General features: G+C 42.4%; 1 protein-coding gene across 3 annotated transcripts in view; it reads left to right on the plus strand.

The window, feature by feature from the left end:
* Positions 1-20,969, plus strand: part of SSX2IP (SSX family member 2 interacting protein) — a 69,962-nt gene continuing 48,993 nt past the window's right edge. The window contains exons 1-2 of one of the 3 annotated variants that reach the window (XM_073593632.1): positions 1-165; positions 19,980-20,087. In XM_073593632.1, the coding sequence (XP_073449733.1) occupies positions 20,042-20,087 (46 nt within the window). In that variant the 5' untranslated portion in view covers positions 1-165; positions 19,980-20,041. Of the gene's footprint in view, positions 166-7,712; positions 7,811-19,979; positions 20,088-20,969 lie in introns of those variants that run through there. The other 2 variants (XM_073593630.1, XM_073593631.1) reach the window with 2 other exon arrangements.

A 20,969-nucleotide genomic window follows, 5' to 3' on the forward strand; every position in this document is an offset into this window, starting at 1 on the left:
TGCCTGGTGACGGCCTCTATCTCCGCCCCTCCGCTCTCCCGTTGCCTAGTTACCGCTCAGGCCTTCGGGCCGGCAGTTTAGTGGCCCAAGACTATAAACCGCCGGAGGCCGAGCAGCCCCGGGCCGCCCGTAATCTTCACAGCCCGGGGGAGAGCGGGAACACAGGTACCGGCTTCTATGGGGGATGGGGTGCACTGAGGAACTACAGGTCTCAGCTTGGCTGGGTGTGGGGACTAATCTGCAGATTATGGAGAGGCTGAGAACATGTCCGCCCTGCCTGACTTCCAGAACATTCCCTGCTGTGGGCTCTGTGTTCACATCTGTCATGTCTGTCATGTCTGTCTGCAGAACTCCATGAGGGTTCAATCCCTGCCAGCTTTATTTGTGCCCCATTGAGGACATTCCCCTTCATTTCCTGTCCCAAAGACACAACAGGAAGTCAGAAGAAATCCCCCAAAGTGAGGGCAGTTCTCTTCTTGGACAGGTGTCCCCCATTGATAGATTTCCCTTCACCTCCTGTTCTGGTGACAACTAGGGAAGAGGAGTCAGACCCCGCCTAAGCAATCCCATTAGGAAGCTGTCAAAGCCCTCAGCCAATCACAGACAGCGGAGGCGTTCCCCACCCTGTAGTTGCACATATATGTGTCTGCTGCATACATGTGGCTTTTGCTGCCTGTTATTGGCTTTGGGGTAACTCCACCCGAAGTCACCCCACCCTGACAGCCGGGGACTCCTCTCCCCTGCAGCCACTGCTTCGCCAACTCTTCCCACCCATAACAGCAGCTGGGGGATGCTATACACTGCAGCTACTGTGCTTCACCCCCCCCCCCCCATGACAGCAGGTGGGGGGGTCTCTTTTCCCTGCAGCCACTGCTTTACCCCCCCCCCCCCATGACAGGAGGTGAGGGTTGCTATCCCCTGCAACTGCTTTGATGCACCCCCACCCCCCCTCATGACAGCAGGTAGGGGTCCCTCTTCCCTGCAGCCACTGCTCCCCCCCCCTCCTCTCGTAACAGCAGCTGGGGTCCTTCTCCCCCCACAGCCACTGCTTCACCCCGCCCCCTGACAGTAGGTGGGGGTTGCTATCCCCCTCGTGACATCAGGTGGGGGTTCCCCTCCCCTGCAGACGCTACTCCTCCCACACAGCCACATCATTCGTTTTACAGAGATCTGTAAATGAATAAACTACAAGTCCCCGCTGCCATTGGCTGCCAGTGCTGGTCGGATGCTGGTTTTCCACAATGCCCGTTAGACAGAAGTCTGTTGTGAGACCGGATTCTGCAGGACAGATGGCGTACACACGGGCTGAAAGTCGGCTGCTTCTTCCCAAACTCACCGATTTCCTCCAATTTGTGGCCCGTGTGTACAAGGCTTAAGAAGCACATCCAAAAGTTTCTTTGAATTGATCTACACTCCGCGCCGACACCACCAACTGTGGAAGGGAGTTTCAACTCCTTACTGCTCTTACAGTAAAGAAAACCCTATGCAGTTTAAGATTGAACCACTTTCCATCTACCTTCATTGTATGGCCACGTCTTCAGTTAAATCATTTCCCCCCAATGTTAGAGTCCCCAATCAAGGATTTGTACAGTATATCACTATCAGATCTTTACATTAATGTCTCTTCTCCAGGGAGAATACCTTTCATGTTTGTAGTCGTTCCTCATGACTGAGGCCCTCCAGTCCTCTTATTAGCTGTGTTGCTCTTTTCTGGATTTTCTCCAGTTCCAGCACATCATTCCTGAGGACTGGAGACCACAACTGAACAGAATACTTAAAGCATTTGTTACCCCAGCACTTTATATTCCTGATCTGTGCCTGCTGTACCATGTACTTGTATGAGAAAGTATCCTGTTCTTTGTATTGCTTCCTTTCTGAGAAATCTTTGGTGTTCCTTCCAGTCCCTCTGCTTTCCTATTAAAACCTGACCACACTGAGCAGGAGAACACATAGTGGTCAGTTCTCTAGCCATGCTGGGAACTGAGCCTGCTCTCCTCCAAAGATCAAACTTGTCCTGACATGCCCCCCCCCCCGCTGCACAGCTATTTACTGGGAAGGTCAGTGTGTTGTTGCTTCTCCTCCCCCATCTCTTATGCAGCTGAGAACAGAGGGAATGTGATCACTTATAAAAAATGGAAAAAGGTGTTTAGATTTTTTTTATTTTAATATCTATACAAAAATGTTCTGCCGCCTTTCATTTCTATTTTAAACTGAATGGGTTGTTTTAGAAGGTGATCATTTACAATCACTTTACAGCTGTGTTCCGCCCCCCCCCCCCCCCCCCAAAAAAAAAAAAAAATTAAAAGCCAGCAGCTACACATACTGCAGTTTCTGGCTTTTAATAATAGGACACTTACCTGTCCTGGAGTCCAGCGATGTCGGCACCGCAGCTCATGTTTCCATCATCTATCGGGTGCTGCCGCCGCCATTGCTGGTAAGGGAACCTGGCAGTGTAGCTTTACAGCTTCACGCCGGAAATCCTACTGCGCATGCACGAGGCCCCGCTCCTCTCTCCTACTGGCCCGGCGACGGAGAGAAGGAGGAGGGATCCCCGCGGTGATGTCACGGGCCGCAGAAGTCCCAGAAGTGGGAACAGGATACCTGTCCCCACTCCCCCCCCCTCCGGTGCCAATTGTGGCACCGGAGGGGGAGAGAAGACAAATGAGCCAAAGTTCCACTTTTTGGGAGGAACTCCACTTTAAGATGCGGCCGAACCAGAGTTGTGGAAAGTGTTGGAATTATAGTTTTTTTTTTTTTTTTCTCTCTGGAGTAGAGAACCTTTTTAAGACCTCTTAAAAATACAGCGCATTAATTGTAATGTACGTATGCACACAGGTGCGTAAACAAGCACTGTGTATTTTTTGAAAAATCTGCATTTTTTTGATCAGTAATTTTACACCTCCATATGCGCAAATGGTGCAATTGTGCACAAATGTGCGCAAATTCCCATTTACATACTGTGCAGAACAAAAACGCGAGATTTAGTTTGTGCAGGAAAATTACGCGAAAATACATACAAATAGAAAAAAAAAACTTTTGAAAAAAGTAGATGCTCGAACAGGAGTATCGTGTGCAAGAGGCCTGATGCACGCTAATATTCTGCTATGACTAAGGCTTCTGCCGAAACGCGTCAGCCTTATTGTTTTATTGTCACTCTGATGTAGCAATAAACTACACTTCAAGGATCTCAGTGTTGCTGGCTCTCTCTCTACTGTTTAGCACACTAATATTCTGCTGGCCTCGCTTGCTGCAGCTTGGCATTGTATGCTATTACTGAGTCTGTCATCTACTAGCACCCCCAGATCCTGATCCATCCACAATTCCCCCAGATTTTCTCCCCCCTAGCATTTAATCAGTATTCATATTATTGGCTCTCAGGTGTATTACTTTATATATTTTCCTACACTGAACTTCACTTACCTGCAGCTAAGTACTGCAAGGGCCTATTTGTCTGGATGCACAGCTCTAGTTGCAGCTGATTCATCACATGATCACATTTGCTTGCAGGGTTTTATATTGAGTGGGCACAATAGATGTAACTCACAATGTGACCACGGATCTCAGGCTGTGTTCACACTATCTGCGGAGTCATAGCAGGTGTGTCCCTGTTCTCTGTTTAAGGGGCGAATGGGGTCTGGATTTTTGCTGGATTTCAGGCCTGAAATGGAGCCAAAGACACACAGAACCCTTTCCATATGTGCATCGCGACTGCCCCGGAGCTGTGTGAACCGGCTCCATTGAGAGTTGGGCACACACTCCTGTTATGTGAATTGGATACGGGGAAACCCACATCCAATTCACATAGGGGTGAACCCAGCCTTAGGCCCCATACACACGATTAGATTTTCTGCAGATTTTTGTCTTCAGGATTTACCAAAACCATATAATATGAGGTCAAACCTTAAGAGTTTCAATTTGTATGCAATCAGGCAGGCCCTTGTACTACATGGTTTTGGTAAATCTGAAGACAAAAATCTACAGAAAATCTAATAGTGTGTATAGGGCCTTAAGGTGCAAGTTCACATTTACAGAAAATCTGTAAGGTGAACTACTTCCACTGGACCCCCCCTCCCCATCACAACCGGTCCTGCTGTACCCGAGGCCGGTGAGCTCCCATACTGACACATCGTATAGCTGCTTTACCGGTCCGAAGATTTTAAATCCCCACACCTTTCTCTCCTCTTCAGTGCTGATAGATCTGATTGGTTGCCACCACCCATGGGACGGCACCAACCAATTAGAATACCTCCTATACATACTTTTATGGAGTACGTTTAGGAGATTAAGCTGAGGGGGGTCCAGTGTAAGTTCATGTTACAGATTTTTCTGTACAGGTGAACTTGCCCTTTAAGGCTGGGTTCACACCTAATACCGATGCGGCTCCCAGCAGGGGTCCGGAGCGTCCTGGTTCACCGTTTTAGGTCCCGAATTTTGTGCTGAAATGGACCAAAAGACGCACAAGGCTCCTGTGCAAATTTGCACCAAAGCCGCAGCGGAGATATGTGAACTGGCTCCATAGAGAGCCAGTCAAAATCTTCTGCTATTGCAAATTGGATGCAGATAACCACATCCAATTCGCAATGGTGTGAACCCAGCCTAAAGTATAACTAACAGCAAAACATTTTTTTAGTTTTAGATAGTGGAGGGGGGTTAGAACATCTGTCAGGTTTTTATTGCTGTGTGTGTCCCAGCTAAGGAGATTTAACGCCTCTATTGTCCTGTGTACCATTATCATTCAAAGTAAAAGAAAATCCCAAATTTTGGGTTGTCCCCAGAAAAGTAATAGAAGAAATCTTCCAATGCGGTCCCCAAGGGATTCCCGTAATTTGTAGGGATTTCCTCTCACTTCCTGTTTTGGCTATGGGACAGGAAGTGAAGGGAAATCTGCACAATGGGACACAGATGACGAATGAAAATCTGATGTGGGTTATAACCCTCCCTTATGACTAAAAGGCTTGATTCACACCTATGCAGTTTTAGTGTTTTTGCATTTTGCAGCTTTGCTCTACAGTCCATTCAACATGGTTTTTCCATGGAACACGTTCTGTAGTGCAGATCTGCAAAATGCAAAAACACAAACTGCATAGGTGTGAATCCAGCCTTAACGCCCCTGTGTACATGTACTGATAAGATAACATAGAGGAGAGTTCAGGGGCAGCTGAAAAAAATGCCCAACTGATCCTAAACGTCCGTTTACCAACAGCAGTGTACATGAGGCCTAACTCTATCAAAAATGGGGAAAAAAATGTTTTGCCTATAGTTCTACTCTAAGGAAGTGCGATGCTTTGTACGATCAACAGGTGAGAATGATAAGCATCAAAGACAGATGAATGTTAAACTGCAACATATATCATTTTCATTCGTTTTTTACATTAGGAAAGTCTTTCTGTGTGGATTGAGGGATCAGTAGTGTTAGGAGCACTCTAATGCTGCGTACACACGATCTGATTTTCCGACAACAAATGTTGGCTGTGAGCTGGTTGTCGGAAAGTCCGACCGTGTGTAGGCTCCATAGAACATTTGTTGTCGGAATTTCCGCCAACAAATGTTTGAGAGCAGGTTCTCAAATTTTTGTTGTCGGAAATTCCGATCGTGTGTACACATTTCCGACGCACAAAAGTTCCACGCATGCTCTGAATCAAGCAGAAGAGCCGCACTGGCTATTGAACTTCATTTTTCTTGGCTCGTTGTACGTCACCGCGTTCTTGGCGGTCGGAATTTCCGACAACATTTGTGTGACCGTGTGTATGCAAGACAAGTTTGCGCCAACATCCGTCGGAAAAAAAATCCACTGTTTTGTCGGAAAATTCGATTGTGTGTACGGGGCATTAGAGTAGAGGTTTGCGGTTCTTCACTGCAGGGTGAAAAAAGGCGATACCTTCACTTTTACAAATTGTAGTAATGCTGATACTGCAAGATCCAGTCTCTGACCTTTTATCAGTCTTGGGGTGTTTGCCTGTCATCAGTCCAGTCCTGTGATATATAACACTTGATTGTAGTAGTGCCCCCCTCCCCCCCCCCACCATTCCATTGCCCTTTTGACAAGTCGCATTGCTGGCCAGAGTGACAGCTGTATTCCTCCATTCCCCGGTGTTTATACAGCTGATGTCTGTAAATAATGTGTCACAATCTGCAGCTTTACCTACAACTTGATGGCGGGGTCATTGTCCATATAAGGGCTTCCTGTATCCAGAATTAGCATTTCCATTTTTTTTATAGTGTACGATTTGTAAAGGGATTTATGATTGGTGAATACGTATGTTTGTTGCAGGTGTCTAAGCAATGCTTTAAGAGATGAGCTTCGTACCACCTAAGATTAATTTTCAGGGATGGGTTCTATGAGTCCAGGACATTGGTGGATACATACAATGTTTTAGAGCCCTGATGCCCAACCTGCAGCCCAGTGGCCACATTTTGCCCTTTGGCACTTAAAATGTGGCCCCCAAAATCCTCGGAGACCGTACTGTGTTTTGGTGCCTACTCAAGCCAGTAAAGAACAAATATTCTTAAGGCTGGCTTCTTTGTAGGTTTTTTTATTTTTTTTTTTATTAATTTTACTAGACTTTTATTTTATTAGATTACTTTTTTCCTGTGTTGGCCATCCTTTTATTTATTTATTTTTTTTTTTCCCTTTGATCCGATATAATGAATCCTGCTCAGGGGAAATTTCAAATAGGGCACAAGTGATTCTAAAGTCTCGTACACACGGTACGATTGTTGGCAGGGGATTGTCTGTTGACAGACTGTTGTCCTAAAATCTTACTGTTAGTACGCTTCTTTTGACAATTGTTGTCCAACTTTCGGCCAACAAATGTTGGATGGTAGACTAGTAAATTTTCGATTGGAAACGGTCTGTTGTCTGATTTTCGTATCGTCTGTACACAAGTCCGTCACACAAGTCGAAAGTGCAAACACTCATGTTCGGAATCAATGCTCACCAAACACAAAATTAGCAGAAGGGGCCCAAAGGGTGGTGCTCAAGAGCTGAAATATCTCATAGTACATCACTACATTCGTGTTTGTGGAAAATAGGACCACCATCCGTCTGGATTTGGTGGACATGATGGAATCGGATAGTCAGCGGACATGTGTCTGCTAAAATCCACCGCTCCATAGGGGAGAGAGCAAGGTCCCATCAGGTCCACCAAAAAAAAAAAGATAGGTGGACCTGATTGTACAGTCCGTGTGAAAGGGGCCTAAGGCTAGGTTCACACTTGTTCGTTTGCATTGGCATGCATTTTTCTTGTATTTTTTAAAAGCATTTTTCACCCAGTTTTAAGGCTTAAGGGGCCTAAGTAATCAACCCCATAATGTGTGTTTGGTATAGGTGCTTTTTTTTTTTTTTTTTTAAAGTGTGATTGTGCTTTTGTGTTTTTTGCTCCATAAACTTTAATGGGAGCCCATGAAAAATGAAAGGAAGTAGACCAGTACTGCTGTGGAGTCGTACTCTTCCTGCTGCAGCCCAATAAGTCTTTTCCTATTGCAATCAATAAAATAAACGATCCAGCATGACAATCTCATGATGCATTTAGCAGGTGAGAAAACAAGGAGCCTGGGGAAGCAAGAGAGAAATATACAGCGTGTAACAGGTGGACGAGTTAGCTTGCAGGTGAATGGAAAGAGCCGTCATCCTGGTAGAATTCAAGCCTCAGTGACTAGGAAGGGTTTTTGTTGCTGACCTTTAGTATAAGGAGGGGACTGTACATGGGCTGGGCTCAGTGTAAGCTCCTTATCTCCTAGTGCAGGGTGTTAGGTGCTGGAGGAGATTGCACACTGCTCCTGTCATTGACGTCTGCTCATTTACACAACAGTAAGTCGCTTTGTCTCTGTTTAGTGTTGTATTTAAATACTGTGTATTGGATCCATGAGACTGTCATAGTGGTGAGACTTTGATTTATAGGAGCTTGTGGTCTGTGAAAGTTTCAAGTCTGCTTCGCAACGTTCTTGTAGGCCACGTCATTCATTGATTGGTACTTGATGAAGTTTGACAGGTTAGTATGATGTACAATGGTTTGAGCCTGCCAACTGCATCCTTTGTTTTTTTAGTGTTGGAACATTTAGGGGTTAGCTGCAGAGTTATTGCCTATACATGATTTTTTTTTTTTTCTTTGTCACTGAATCCATTGTTTTTAAAGACTTAACGGAGTGATCCTTTGTGCTGTAATCGGCAATATAACTATTACATTATGACAGCCTCTCTCAAGTCAAGGCACCCTTTATGGTTATGCTCGGTCTGGAGGCACCTCATTCTAAAATGTAAGACCTTGAACGAATTGTTGCACATAATGCAGCAACATCCACACACATAGGACACCCCAAATTAGAGGCGATTTATTCTTACAAGACAGATACTTTCACACACTGGCACTGACTAGTATTCTGGCATTTCTTCTCGCTCGTTTTTTCTACCCCATGCAACGAACGTGGCCCCAGTGCTGACAGAGGGGTGAGGGATCAAACAAGGATGCTGTGCATTGCCCGATATCCTCGTTATCAATCGATGATATTAGGATGCTGGCCCGCACGATGCCCAGGCTTGTAATGTTTCACAATTAAAACCTGTGGCTTTGTGTAACAAAAAGGCAGGCGTGATCCACCTACTGGCTTGTATACAGTCATGGCCAAAAGTTTTGAGAATGACACAAATATTACATTTCACAAAGTCTGCTGCCTCAGTGTTTTTAGATCTTTTTGTCAGATGTTACCATGGTATACTGAAGTATAACTGCCTGCATTTCATAAGTGTCAAAGGATTTTATTGACAATCACATTAAGTTTATGCAAAAAGTCAATATTTGCAGTGTTGACCCTTCTTTTCAAGACCTCCTGCAATTCGCCCTGGTGTGCTGTCAATCAACTTCTGGGCCACATCCTGACTGATGGCTGCTCATTCTTACTTAATCAATGCTTGGAGTTTGCCCAAATTTGTGTTGGTTTATTTACTTATTTACTTTTTGTTCACCCGCCTCTTGAGGATTGACCAAGTTCTCAATGGGATTAAGGTCTGGAGAGTTTCCTGGCCATGGACCCAAAAATGTTGATGTTCTGTTCCCCAAGCCACTTACACTTTTGCCTTATGGCAAGGTGCTCCATCATGCTGGAAAAGGCATTGTTCGTCACCAAACTCTTCTTGGATAGTTGGGAGAAGTTGCTCTCGGAGGATATTTTTGTACCATTCTTTATTCATGGCTATGTTCTTAGGCAAATTGTAAGTGAGCCCACTCCCTTGGCTGAGAAGGAACCCCACACATGAATGATCTCAGGATGCTTTACTGTTGGCATGACACAGGACCGATGGTAGCGCTCACCTTTTTATTCTCCAGACAATGTGTTTTCCAGATGCCCCAAACAACCGGAAAAGGGGATTCGTCAGAGAAGATGACTTTACCCTAGTCCTCACCAATCCAATCCCTGTATCTTCTGCAGAATATCAGTCGGTCCCTGATGTTTTTCCTGGAGAGAAGTGGCTTCTTTGCTGCTCTTCTTGACACCAGACCATCCTCCAAAAGTCTTCTCCTCACTGTGTGTGCCGATGTCCTCGCACCTGCCTGCTGCCATTCCTGAACAAGCTCTGCACTGGTGGTGCCCCGATCCCACAGCTGAATCAACGATAGGAGACGGTCCTGGCGCTTGCTGGACTTTCCTGGGTGCCCTGAAGCCTTCTTCACAAATGCTGTGGAAACGTTTTTTTTTTATGGGATTAGGTTCATTTTCATGGCAAAGAAGGACTTTGCAATTAATTGCAATTCATCTGATCACTCTTCATAACATTCTGGAGTATATGCAAATTGACATCATAAAAGCTGAGGCAGCAGACTTTGTGAAAATGTAATACTTGTGTCATTCTCAAAATGTTTGGCCACGACTTTACAAGTTTTGGGCACCAAGACATGGATAGATCTAAAACCTGACAGGTGTTCTAGTTTTCTCATGCTCTACGAAAAAAAAAAACGTAGGACAAGAAGTGAGGAGCTCTGGATAGCAGTAAAAACCTGCCAGAGGCTCTAATCCTTCCCCCTCCTGCTCCACCCATGGCTTGAGATCTGTTTTAAAATGCTTTTCAACTTTATCCCCAGGTTATACAATGTAGTAGGGATGGATACATTGCAAAAGTGACTGAACAGGATTTCACCTGTATGTGAATTAGCTGTTTGGTTGTAGTTCAATTTTAATATCTCTTCTGTGTTTTAGTGGTGAAAATATCTTTATTGTTTGAATAATATATATACACACAGGGGACAAGAATCGAGGCCATTGCAAAATATAAGTCACGTGCATTGTGAGCAAGTTGTACCTCTAAGAAGGACCAAACAAGGAAAAAAAAAAAGTTTCAATGTTTGTTAATAAACTTGGAAAACGGGTAATTTTTCTTCTTCATTGATAGGCTGCACTGATGGACATTGATAAGGCAGCACTGAGGTGTCACTAATGGACATTGATAAGGCAGCACTGAGGTGTCACTAATGGGCATTGATAAGGCAGCACTGAGGTGTCACTGGTGGGCATTGGTAGGTGTCACTGGTGGGCATTGGTAGGTGTCACTGGTGGGCACTGGCAGGCAGCACTGATATGCACCTGTAGGTGGCACTGGAGGGCACTGCATGGCAGCAGTGCCTCTCCCTGTTCGGGACGATGTCCCTCTGTCAGAATCCGGTGATTGGCTTTTTTTTCCCTCACGCTATCAGCGTGAGTAAAAAAAAAAAGCAGATTACCGATCTTCTGTTTACATCACGTGATCAGCTGTCATTGGCTGACAGCTGATCACGTGGTAAGGGGCCGGAGTCGGCCACTTACTCAGTTCTGTGATCATCCAAGTCTCGGATCATCAGTCTCATTGACTCGGTGATCACAGAGAACGCCCTGCCAGGGGCGCGCAGGCAGCTCATGCACAGGAGGACGTCTATTGACGACCTCCTGGCAATTAAGGCCCGCGTTGTAGCCGTCATTCGTCTATAGCACGGGCGGGAAGTGGTTAAGAAGGACCAAACAAGGAAAAATGGTATTTAGCAGGTTTTGTTGTACACTGCTGCTCTGCAATAGGTATTGGGAGAGTGCATTTAGTGGTCATGTATTATACCCAAATTATATTTGCTAAATACATACTGAGGGTCAGGTATAATGTACTAGTATGGATCCTTTTATGTACTGTTGTGGCACTGTATGTAATTTTATTTGTCTGATCATAAAAAACTTAAACCAGAGGCAAGAAGGGGAGCGAAAGACCAAACATGGCCGGGAAGAGAAAGAAAAGAGCTAAAGACCTAGAAAAGAGAGACGAGGTAAAGGTGAATCCAGGGTAGATTTTGATTTAAGTTACGAGTAAAAGGATTTGATTTATATCATAATTTTTAAAGAGCACCTGTCATCTGTCCCGCAGCGGCTCATCCTCTGACCTGCTATTGACTCGCCGACAGTCACATTCACTTTAATGGGATGACTGGTGATGCGGCAGTGACACAACAAGGTGAGGGACATGGCGGCAGCAGGTGAGTGGATGCCCGCTAACGGCTCCCAAGATGGATCTGAAATGACAGGTGCTCTTTGAATGTAAGGACTTATGCTTGCTAGTAGTTAGAATCTTTATTATTTGCAAACAAAATAAAGGTTTCCTATTTAGAATAATAAGCTGTCAGGTTAGTAAAACAGCGATATCAGAACCGATTTTAGGTTCATAGGTTAATCACACATAGTTGGAGAACTAATCAAATTCTTTTGTTTCTTTTAGTTTAGTTAGTTTAAGTTAATTTAGCATGTTATCTCGGCTTGCAGAGCTTGGATTCATTGAATGAGTATACCAAAAATTTAAATATTGCAGAATATACAGCCTCCGGCTCGGTTCACACAGGGGCAACCCGACTTACAGTGCGACTTTGCAAGGCGATTTGGAGGCGACTTCAGTGTGACTTTGCGCAACTTACAGTGCGACTTCAAGTTGCCGGAGCAACTTCAGTAGTGTACAATTAAGACGGCTCTCATTCACTTCAATGGAATTTCTTATGTCCAGCAACTTGAGGTCTGATAAGTCGGATCCCAAGTTGCTGTAGTATGAACCGGCACTCATGCTACATAACTAAGCTCCATTGCATGCTGCATAAACTGAATTATTAATGTAACTTAAATAGAAAACTATTGCGTAGTTTTTTTTTACTCCCAAAAGCATTTAATTTCAATTACATTTTATAAAAAAAATTAACTATTTGAAATAAAAAAATCCAACTTTTTTTTTTTTTTTTTTATGCACCCTGGACAAATCTTTGGGACTGAAAAGGCAACAGGCCAAAGTTTAATTAAGATAGGGAAATAAAAGGGCGATATGCCAAAGTGATGTACTGAGGTCAACCTTCGGGAGGGGTCTGGGGAAGTATTATGGGGTTACTGCACTGTCCTATGTGAGGACTAGGAAGGTGAAGTCTCTGACCCACCAGGAGGTGATATTATCTCCTGTTCACCATAGAAGTGGATCCAAATCGACCACAAGACTTCATATTTATCAAAGGTATCATTATCCATCGCTAACATTTCCCCTTCTGTGTTTTAATAATGTACCCACAATTAATGATCTGTAACCAGACGGTCTGATTGTGTACTGGGATAGCTGAGAGCGGGGAGTTATGCTGAGCCATATGGAGGGATTACCGGACAAAGGCGAGTGGATTTAAGTAGATTGGAGGGCTGCTATTTGTGGAATGACTGGTGCTGTGCCCTCTGATCCTCATCAGGATAAAGGGATGTGAATTGTTGTACACAATGTACTAAACACAAGATTAAGCTGATGCTGTATATAGTGTATCCTCCGCAGGTCTCTAGTAGTTGGAGCTTTGGTGTGTGTCTTTTGTTATGTATGGACTGCTGATCTCCTTGTTCAGGAAGAGCTTCGTGATGAGACCGGACTGGACAAAGGACAGAAGTCCGTCACCTATTCTGCCCAGTTTTAGGATCCAGGAACATGTGCTTCTGTTCACGACAAGAGAAGAGGCTTAACGTAAACCTGTCATTAAGCCCTAGCATTGTAACTTGAATTATATGGGAGCCCTTACCTTGTACTACAACCCATAGAAATCAAAGGCACAACATTTTTGTATACAGTGTATATTTTATTGTTATGTGAGTAGATAACCTCTGTTCTCAGCTGCGTAAGGGGCTTGGAGAGGTGGGATGGAGAAACAGCAGTGCACTGAATGGCTGTTTAAAGGCTAAGTTCACCTTTTTGTTTAAACCCCCCCCCCCCCCCCCAAATTCCTGCTCCCCTATGTACCAATATAGCGTTCATGTACTTTTTTTGCAAAAAATATCAAAGATTTCCATTAAATCTACAGTCACTTACTTCATTTGTCCTCATCCAAGTAGATAGGAGGGTGCAGGGTTGCCAACCTCCCGCAGCTTTTCTTTACTGACAAAACATGGAAAATTTACTGACGGAGCACTTTTTTTTTTTTTTTTTTTTTTTCCTGGCAACCTGAGAAATGACAGAACTCCTATTGAAAACTAACACAGTGAATATATAAACAAAAGAAAGTGACCAGTCGCATGAACTAAATATCAATGGCATGCTTCCATCCCGGGTTCATATATACAAGAAAAAAAAGAGAGGGGCAAGTGGGACTTTAAATGAAGCATGTCAATTGAAAGTATAATAATGAATACATGTGAGTAGGTAAAATGATTGGATTTAATTAATAGTCAAGTCCATGATTTTGATGCATACAGTACCAATAAAGTAGTATAAATACAAACATAATCGCATGAATTGATATAAACGCATATTTAGCAGTAACAATCGAGGAAACTCAGTAGTGTAAACAAATCAATGGACATACATATATGCAATTCATAACAGAAGTACATGAATTAAAATCGCCAATCAAAATCACAAAATCGCATGAAATGAGAAAACTCAATAAAAAATTGATAAATGTCAGGGATATGATTTAGGCTTGATAGGGCATCCTTAGTTTGCGAACCCGACGCGTTTCTTGGCTTCTTGCCAGTCATCAGGGGTGGGATGCATAATTTAACTGAGGAAAACAAAAGAATATCATAAATATTGATACATGTGGAACCTCCGGCCAATAGAGAAAATCGTATCACAAATGTCCTTTGACACACCATATTTTTTTCCGTTACTTATTTTCCAACAGAGTAACAGTCTGTGACTACATAACATATTTTTACATGTGTTCCCTTGAGTCTATTGAGAACTATTTTGTACCAACTCCAGGGTCTTTATTCCCTGGAATCCACTTATTGATTTAAATCCAGCACATGGGCTGGAGTGTTTTGATATTTTGCAGTCTCTTTGTCCGGGGTTGCGATGCGCTCAGCTCCCTCCCCACCTCCCCTCATGCATTTCGGGGCGGTTGGGGCCCGATCTCAACGCATCGGCGCCATGCACAAAATGGCCCCCCAAGTGGCATCAATTGACGCCGCAAGGTGTGAGCTGGGTTTTGTTTTTTCTCCATCTGACGCCTACAGCTGTGATGAGTAGACATCCACTGAGTTACTCTCAGCTGTGATTGCTCTCTCATCTCTCAGCTACCAATGACGTCATGCATGACGCTGGCAGGGACCCGCCCAGGGCCAGAGTATATCAGCTGGGACCGACAGACTGACGGTTCACTCCCTCACTGTGCTTCACTGGGAAAGGATCGCTCTGTTAAGCAGCCACTATTCAACACATGGGTAATTAATATATATTTTTTACATCTTCTTTTCTGCTTACAGTACACATATTCCCATCCTCTCACCTATTTACCCAGTGCAGGACATCCTCTATCTTCACACATTCCCTATGGGTTTCTTTACTTATCCTTTTTCATGTGCACTTTCATGCATCCATTTCATTTCTCCTTATTATCCTATTTTTTACACATTTACTTTTTTATATGCACCAAGCACATATTTCTTTCAGTCATTTCATTCATCCAACACTTTCTACTCCAGTTTTACTTCCTTTGACACACCATATTTTTTTTTTTTTTTTCTGCAGATTTTCCCATTTACAACTCATTGACCAACATACTGAGGGCTCAGGAATCAGTCGGCTGTGGTCTCTCCTGGCCCACCCTCCAATTACTTTGGAAGGATGGTCGGTGCCCTGCCTCAACCCCGGTTGAGACGGTTATATCTCACACCCTAACAGATCCCATTGCTGGTGACCCCTCTTGACTTTTGGGCTATTTTTGTAAGTAGCTTTTTTATTCAAAGTAGACAATTTGGACATTTGTGATACGATTTTCTCTATTGGCCGGAGGTTCCACATGTATCAATATTTATGATATTCTTTTGTTTTCCTCAGTTAAATTATGCATCCCACCCCTGATGACTGGCAAGAAGCCAAGAAACGCGTCGGGTTCGCAAACTAAGGATGCCCTATCAAGCCTAAATCATATCCCTGACATTTATCAATTTTTTATTGAGTTTTCTCATTTCATGCGATTTTGTGATTTTGATTGGCGATTTTAATTCATGTACTTCTGTTATGAATTGCATATATGTATGTCCATTGATTTGTTTACACTACTGAGTTTCCTCGATTGTTACTGCTAAATATGCGTTTATATCAATTCATGCGATTATGTTTGTATTTATACTACTTTATTGGTACTGTATGCATCAAAATCATGGACTTGACTATTAATTAAATCCAATCATTTTACCTACTCACATGTATTCATTATTATACTTTCAATTGACATGCTTCATTTAAAGTCCCACTTGCCCCTCTCTTTTTTTTCTTGTATAACACAGTGAATATTTGAACAGTATAAACATGATATGGAAACCCTGACAATACTTATAACAAAGTAATTTGCTTGATTTACACTTAAAGTCAACACAGCATGACATGATCAGTCCTTGATATTTACTGGCAGTTGCAAAAAAAAATCACTGATTTTTACAAACTGTCAGTAAATTTACTGGCCATTGGCAACCTTGGGAGGGAGTGTACAGAAACACTCGGCTATCAAGCCCCACTCACGTCTCCGCATAGCGGGAACTCGCATTCCCACATGCGTGGTTGTTTGTATTTTTTTAAGTGGGGGGGGGGGGTTTGGAGCATCCACCTGAGTGGGCTGCCCTACATGCAGCAATCGCCCCAAAGAAGCGTCAGAACTTTTTGGAGCTTGGTGCATTTTTGTTTTGTTTTTTTTTGTTTTTTTGCAGAGCAGTGCAGTGCATTTCTGTAATGCACAGATGTGAATGGATCCTCATTGTTCTTGTGTTACCACACCAATTTCACTTTCAGGCCCCATTCACATCTCACATAGTGGGAGCGAACGTTTTGTCTTTTTTTTTTTTTTTTCTGTGACACATATAGGGCAGCCTGCTGATTTCAATTGTGGCTTATGGGACATTTTGGCATTTTGTGGGTTACGTGTTTTTTTTTTTTTTAACTGTGTGTTTTGCAGCATTTGCCACTTGTTTTTTCACATGGCAAAATAGAAGTTTGCTTCTGCTTGATGTGCCGTTAACAATTAATGGCACTGAAAGCGCAACTAGTAATTTTAGGTGTATAAAGATGGCCATACACTATACAATCTGAGTGTACAATCTCCTTTTAGATCTGCCATCAATTTATGTAATGCAAGGGCCTGCCTGATTGGATACAGAGTGGTTGGCCAGATAGGGGTTTCCTCCTATTATATAAATTTGTTAAATCTAAAGGAGATTGTGCAGTCAGATTGTATAGGGTATGACCACCTTTATACACCTAAAATGATCTAGTTGCGTTTTCAGTGCCATTAATTAACAGCACATCAAACACAGAACAAACGCACATTTTGCCATGTGAAAAAATGAGGGGCAAATGCTGCAACGTGCAACCCCCAAAACGCCAAGGTGTCCCATAAGCCACGTGTACTGCATCCCATTGAAATCAACGGGCTGCACTATGTGCGTCACATGAAAAACGAGCCACAAAATGTGCGCTCCTACTATGCGAGATGTGAATGGGGCCTGAAAGTGAAATTTGTGCGGTGACACAAGAACAATGAGGATCCTTTTACATCTGTGCATTTCCTTGCATTTCAGAAATGCGCCGCAGCAAAAATCACAGTAAAAAAACGCACCAGCTGCACTCTAAAAAAAGAAAAAAAAAAGTTCTAAAGCTTCTTTGGGATGATTGCTATGTGTAGGGCGGCCCATTAAGGTGGATGGGCTGCCCTATGTGTGGTGATTGAAAATGGATGGTCCAAAACGCCTACCCCTGACCCCCCCCCCCCCCCCCCCTAAAAAAAAAAAAAAAACAAAAAAAAAAAAAAACACAAATGCATGTGGGAATGCGAGTTTCCGCTATGCAGAAATGTGAACTGGGATTGACAGCTGAGTGTTTGTCTGCTCCCTCCTATATACTTGTATAAAGATGGCCATACACTATGCAATCTGATTGTATATTGTGTATTTGGTGAGAAGGGTGATCACTGATTGCATTTCATTTAAAAAGTATGCAGCTGGCAATGGTTGGGTAGGTAGGAGGGTGGATGATGCAGGGTGTGTGCTAATGAGATCAGCTGGTCAACTCCTTCCTGTGTCATGACCTATAGTCTGACCAGGAAGTAAAGCAAAAGTAATGGATACGTTTGGAAACCTGGATGAGGACAGTGAAATAAATGACTGTAGATTTAATGGAAACCTTTTGATAATGTTGCAAAAAAAGTACATGAATGCTATATATATATATATATATATATATATATATATATATATATATATATATATATATATATATATATATATAAAAAAAAAGGTGAAGAAAGGTGACCTTATCCATTAAGGGGAAAGGGGGTGTTAGGCAGAACAGGCAGGCTGATCTCCCAGCACAGCCAGAAAACTGACCATGCTGGAATGGATGTGCTCATGCCTAGCATAGTCAGTTTGCAATATGGGCGGCACAGTGGTGTAGTGGGTAGCACTCTCGCCTAGCAGTAAGAAGGGTCGCTGGTTCGAATCCCGACCACAGCACTGGAGTTTGCATGTTCTCCCTGTGCCTGCGTGGATTTCCTCCAAAGACATGCTGGTAGGTTAATTGGATCCTGTCTAAATTGTCCCTAGTATGTATGAATGTGAGTTAGCGACCTTAGATTGTAAGCTCCTTGAGGGTAGGGACTGATGTGAATGTATAATATATATGTAAAGCGCTGCGTAAATTGATGGCGCTATATAAGTACCTGAAATAAATAAATAAAAATAAAATAATGCAAGCAGGGGGACTGGCCGGATCACCAGGTATGTCACACTAAGGAAACTATACAAAGAGAATGGGATACTTTTAGCACAAGTATGTAGGACAGTAGGCACATATCATAAATATTAAATGTTGGGGTAACATTCTTTATTTAAAATTACCTTTCCTTTTCAAGCTGCAGCCGCTGTCATTTTTTGTAAAGTGCAATGCAATTTGGCTACCTGGAGGTGTTCTGTACACAGAATATACAGATTTCCTGCTTTGTGTGATTGGCTCACTGATTTTCCCAGAACTGTGCACTAAGATACAAGTCAGATTTCAGGCATCTCCTGCAACAAAAATGTCACTTTTGGTGAGATACTCCTAATAGGAAATCTCATCCAAAGGGATGCAGGCCAGGGTGGATTTAAATCAATGTTTTTTAAAAAAAAAAAAATCTAAAATCTGATTATTTTATTTATTTTAAATCTATTCTCTTTTTTTTTTTTTTTTTTTTTTTTTATCAAATTTAGTTATTTATTTTTTGATAATCAAATTTATTTTAATGGTTTTTACAGTAAAAATCTATCTAAAGATAGTTTTCTATATAAGATACATTAATAATTGAGTTTATTCAGCATGAAATGGAGCTTAGTTATGTAGCATGAGGCTGTATATTCTGCAATATTACCATTTTTGGTAAACTCATTCAATGAATCCAAGCTCTGCAAGCCGATTGATGCATTCACACAATCTCACATTAACCATGAGATAAAACAAAGTTCAGGAATATTCCTTTATCCCATTGTTTTGCAAATCTATGTACACTGCAAACTGTATGATTGAATCGGTTCTGATATTGCTGTTTTTCTAACCTGACACCTTTATTATTCTTGCTTGCAAGTATTAAAGATTCTAACTACCAGAAAGAATGAGTCCTTACATTTTAAAGAGCACCTGTCTTTTCAGATCCATTGTGGCAGCGCCTGTTAGCGGGCATCACCTCACCTGCTGCCGCCACGTCCCTCACCTTGTTGTGTCACTGCCACATCACCAGTCATCCCATTAAAGTGAACGGAACTGTCGGTGAGTCAACAGCGGGTCGGACAGTTGCTCTTTGAAAATAATGATTTAAATCAAGCCTTTTTACTTCAAATCCACCCTGATGCAGGCCCTGCAGCTTTCCTCATTAGAGCCCTACAGGTGCAGCAGATGATCGATAATTATGAAACTTCCATTATATTCACTTGGCACAGAGGAACACAGTGATTTTTTTTTTTTTTCCCAGAATAACAAAAAGTAGTAATCTGATACAAAGTTTGTTAAAATCCTTGTAATGTACATAGATTATCCAGAGGGGAATGGTTGTGTGTGTGTTTTTTTTTTTTTTTTACCAACAAAAGTGATATATTCAGCTCAAGTTGAGCTCTGATATGCCCCCTTTGCAATTCCATTGCACAGAGTTAAGTATAAACTGGATTTTACAGTCAGGTTCAAAAGAGACACAAGTCCATCTAGTTCCACCAATAAACTTTTGTTTTTTTGTAAATTAAAAAAAATTCATTTACAATTACTTTAATCCCTCTAGCAATGAAAAATACGTTGCATGTTGTTATATTATTATTATACAGGATTTATATAGCGCCAACAGTTTACACAGTGCTCTACAACATGAGGGAGGACAGTACAAGTACAATACAATTCAATACAGGAGGAATCAGAGGGCCCTGCTTGTTAGAGCTTACAATCTAGAATGTTCAGTGTTGTCCAAATTTTTTTTCTAAAGTCTGTTTTTTGTTTTTTTTTTTCTTTTCAGGAAATGTCTGCATAGATGAATTATTTGTGTTACCTACGTTGTAATAGTCATCTACCTAATTTATGCAGGCTATGGGTGATTGGAGGACAAACAACATGCCAGAGTCAGGTAATTCTGCATTTCTGAAAAGTCTGTTAGACCGACAAATGAAAAGTGTCAACAAGAAAATTTGTCTTTTTGTAAATAATAGATAAATAGAATCCTTGTTTAGTTGCCATGCCTTTGTCTGCAGAAATGACAGTTCATTGATCGCTGTGGGAAATGTATATATACATTTTTTTTTTGTTTTTTTTTTTTGTAGGCATAATTTTCATAGAAAAACAGCTGTTCTGTCATAAAATATCCAGCATTCAGTATAAAATATCTAACTTTTATGAAAGTGACTCTCGTTCTAGGTTTGAAGGCCATAAATACTTATTAAAAATATGGGCTTAAAGAGGAACTAAACTCTCCATTCCAACTTTTCCTCAACTCCAAGTGCATCTTGCATACTGCCAAATATAGGCCTTTTTCACACGGGCTTCAGCTTGAACAAGAGCAGCAACCTTCTATGAAACTTTCAACAAATGTTTGCAAAGCTTTTGGCAAGCTTCAAGCAGCTTTCTCTAAGCCTTTAAAGGGTCTTTAAGCTCCTGCTTGGAAATGTTCTACACAGATCCTAATGGGAGTGCCGATTGTTGCTTTAAATAAGCTGCTAACAGGCTTCGGCAAGCTTTTAAAGTGGTTGTAAACCCACTACAAAAAAAACAACCTGCAAGACAAAGGCATAATGAGCTAGTATGCATGGCATACTAGCTCATTATGAAGTGCTCACCTTAGTTCGAAGCCCCCGCAGCGATCCCAGTACACAGCTTCGGCTGGCGACATCGCTCCCGGAATTACTTCTGGGTATCGCGGGCTCTGGCGCTGTGATTGGCTGGAGCTACGATTATGTCACTCCCGTGCATGTGTGCGGGAGCCGCCGGTAACGGCACACTACCTGAAGCAACG

The sequence above is a fragment of the Aquarana catesbeiana genome, linkage group LG07 (assembly GCF_042186555.1).
Source record: "Aquarana catesbeiana isolate 2022-GZ linkage group LG07, ASM4218655v1, whole genome shotgun sequence".
NCBI lineage: Eukaryota > Metazoa > Chordata > Amphibia > Anura > Ranidae > Aquarana > Aquarana catesbeiana.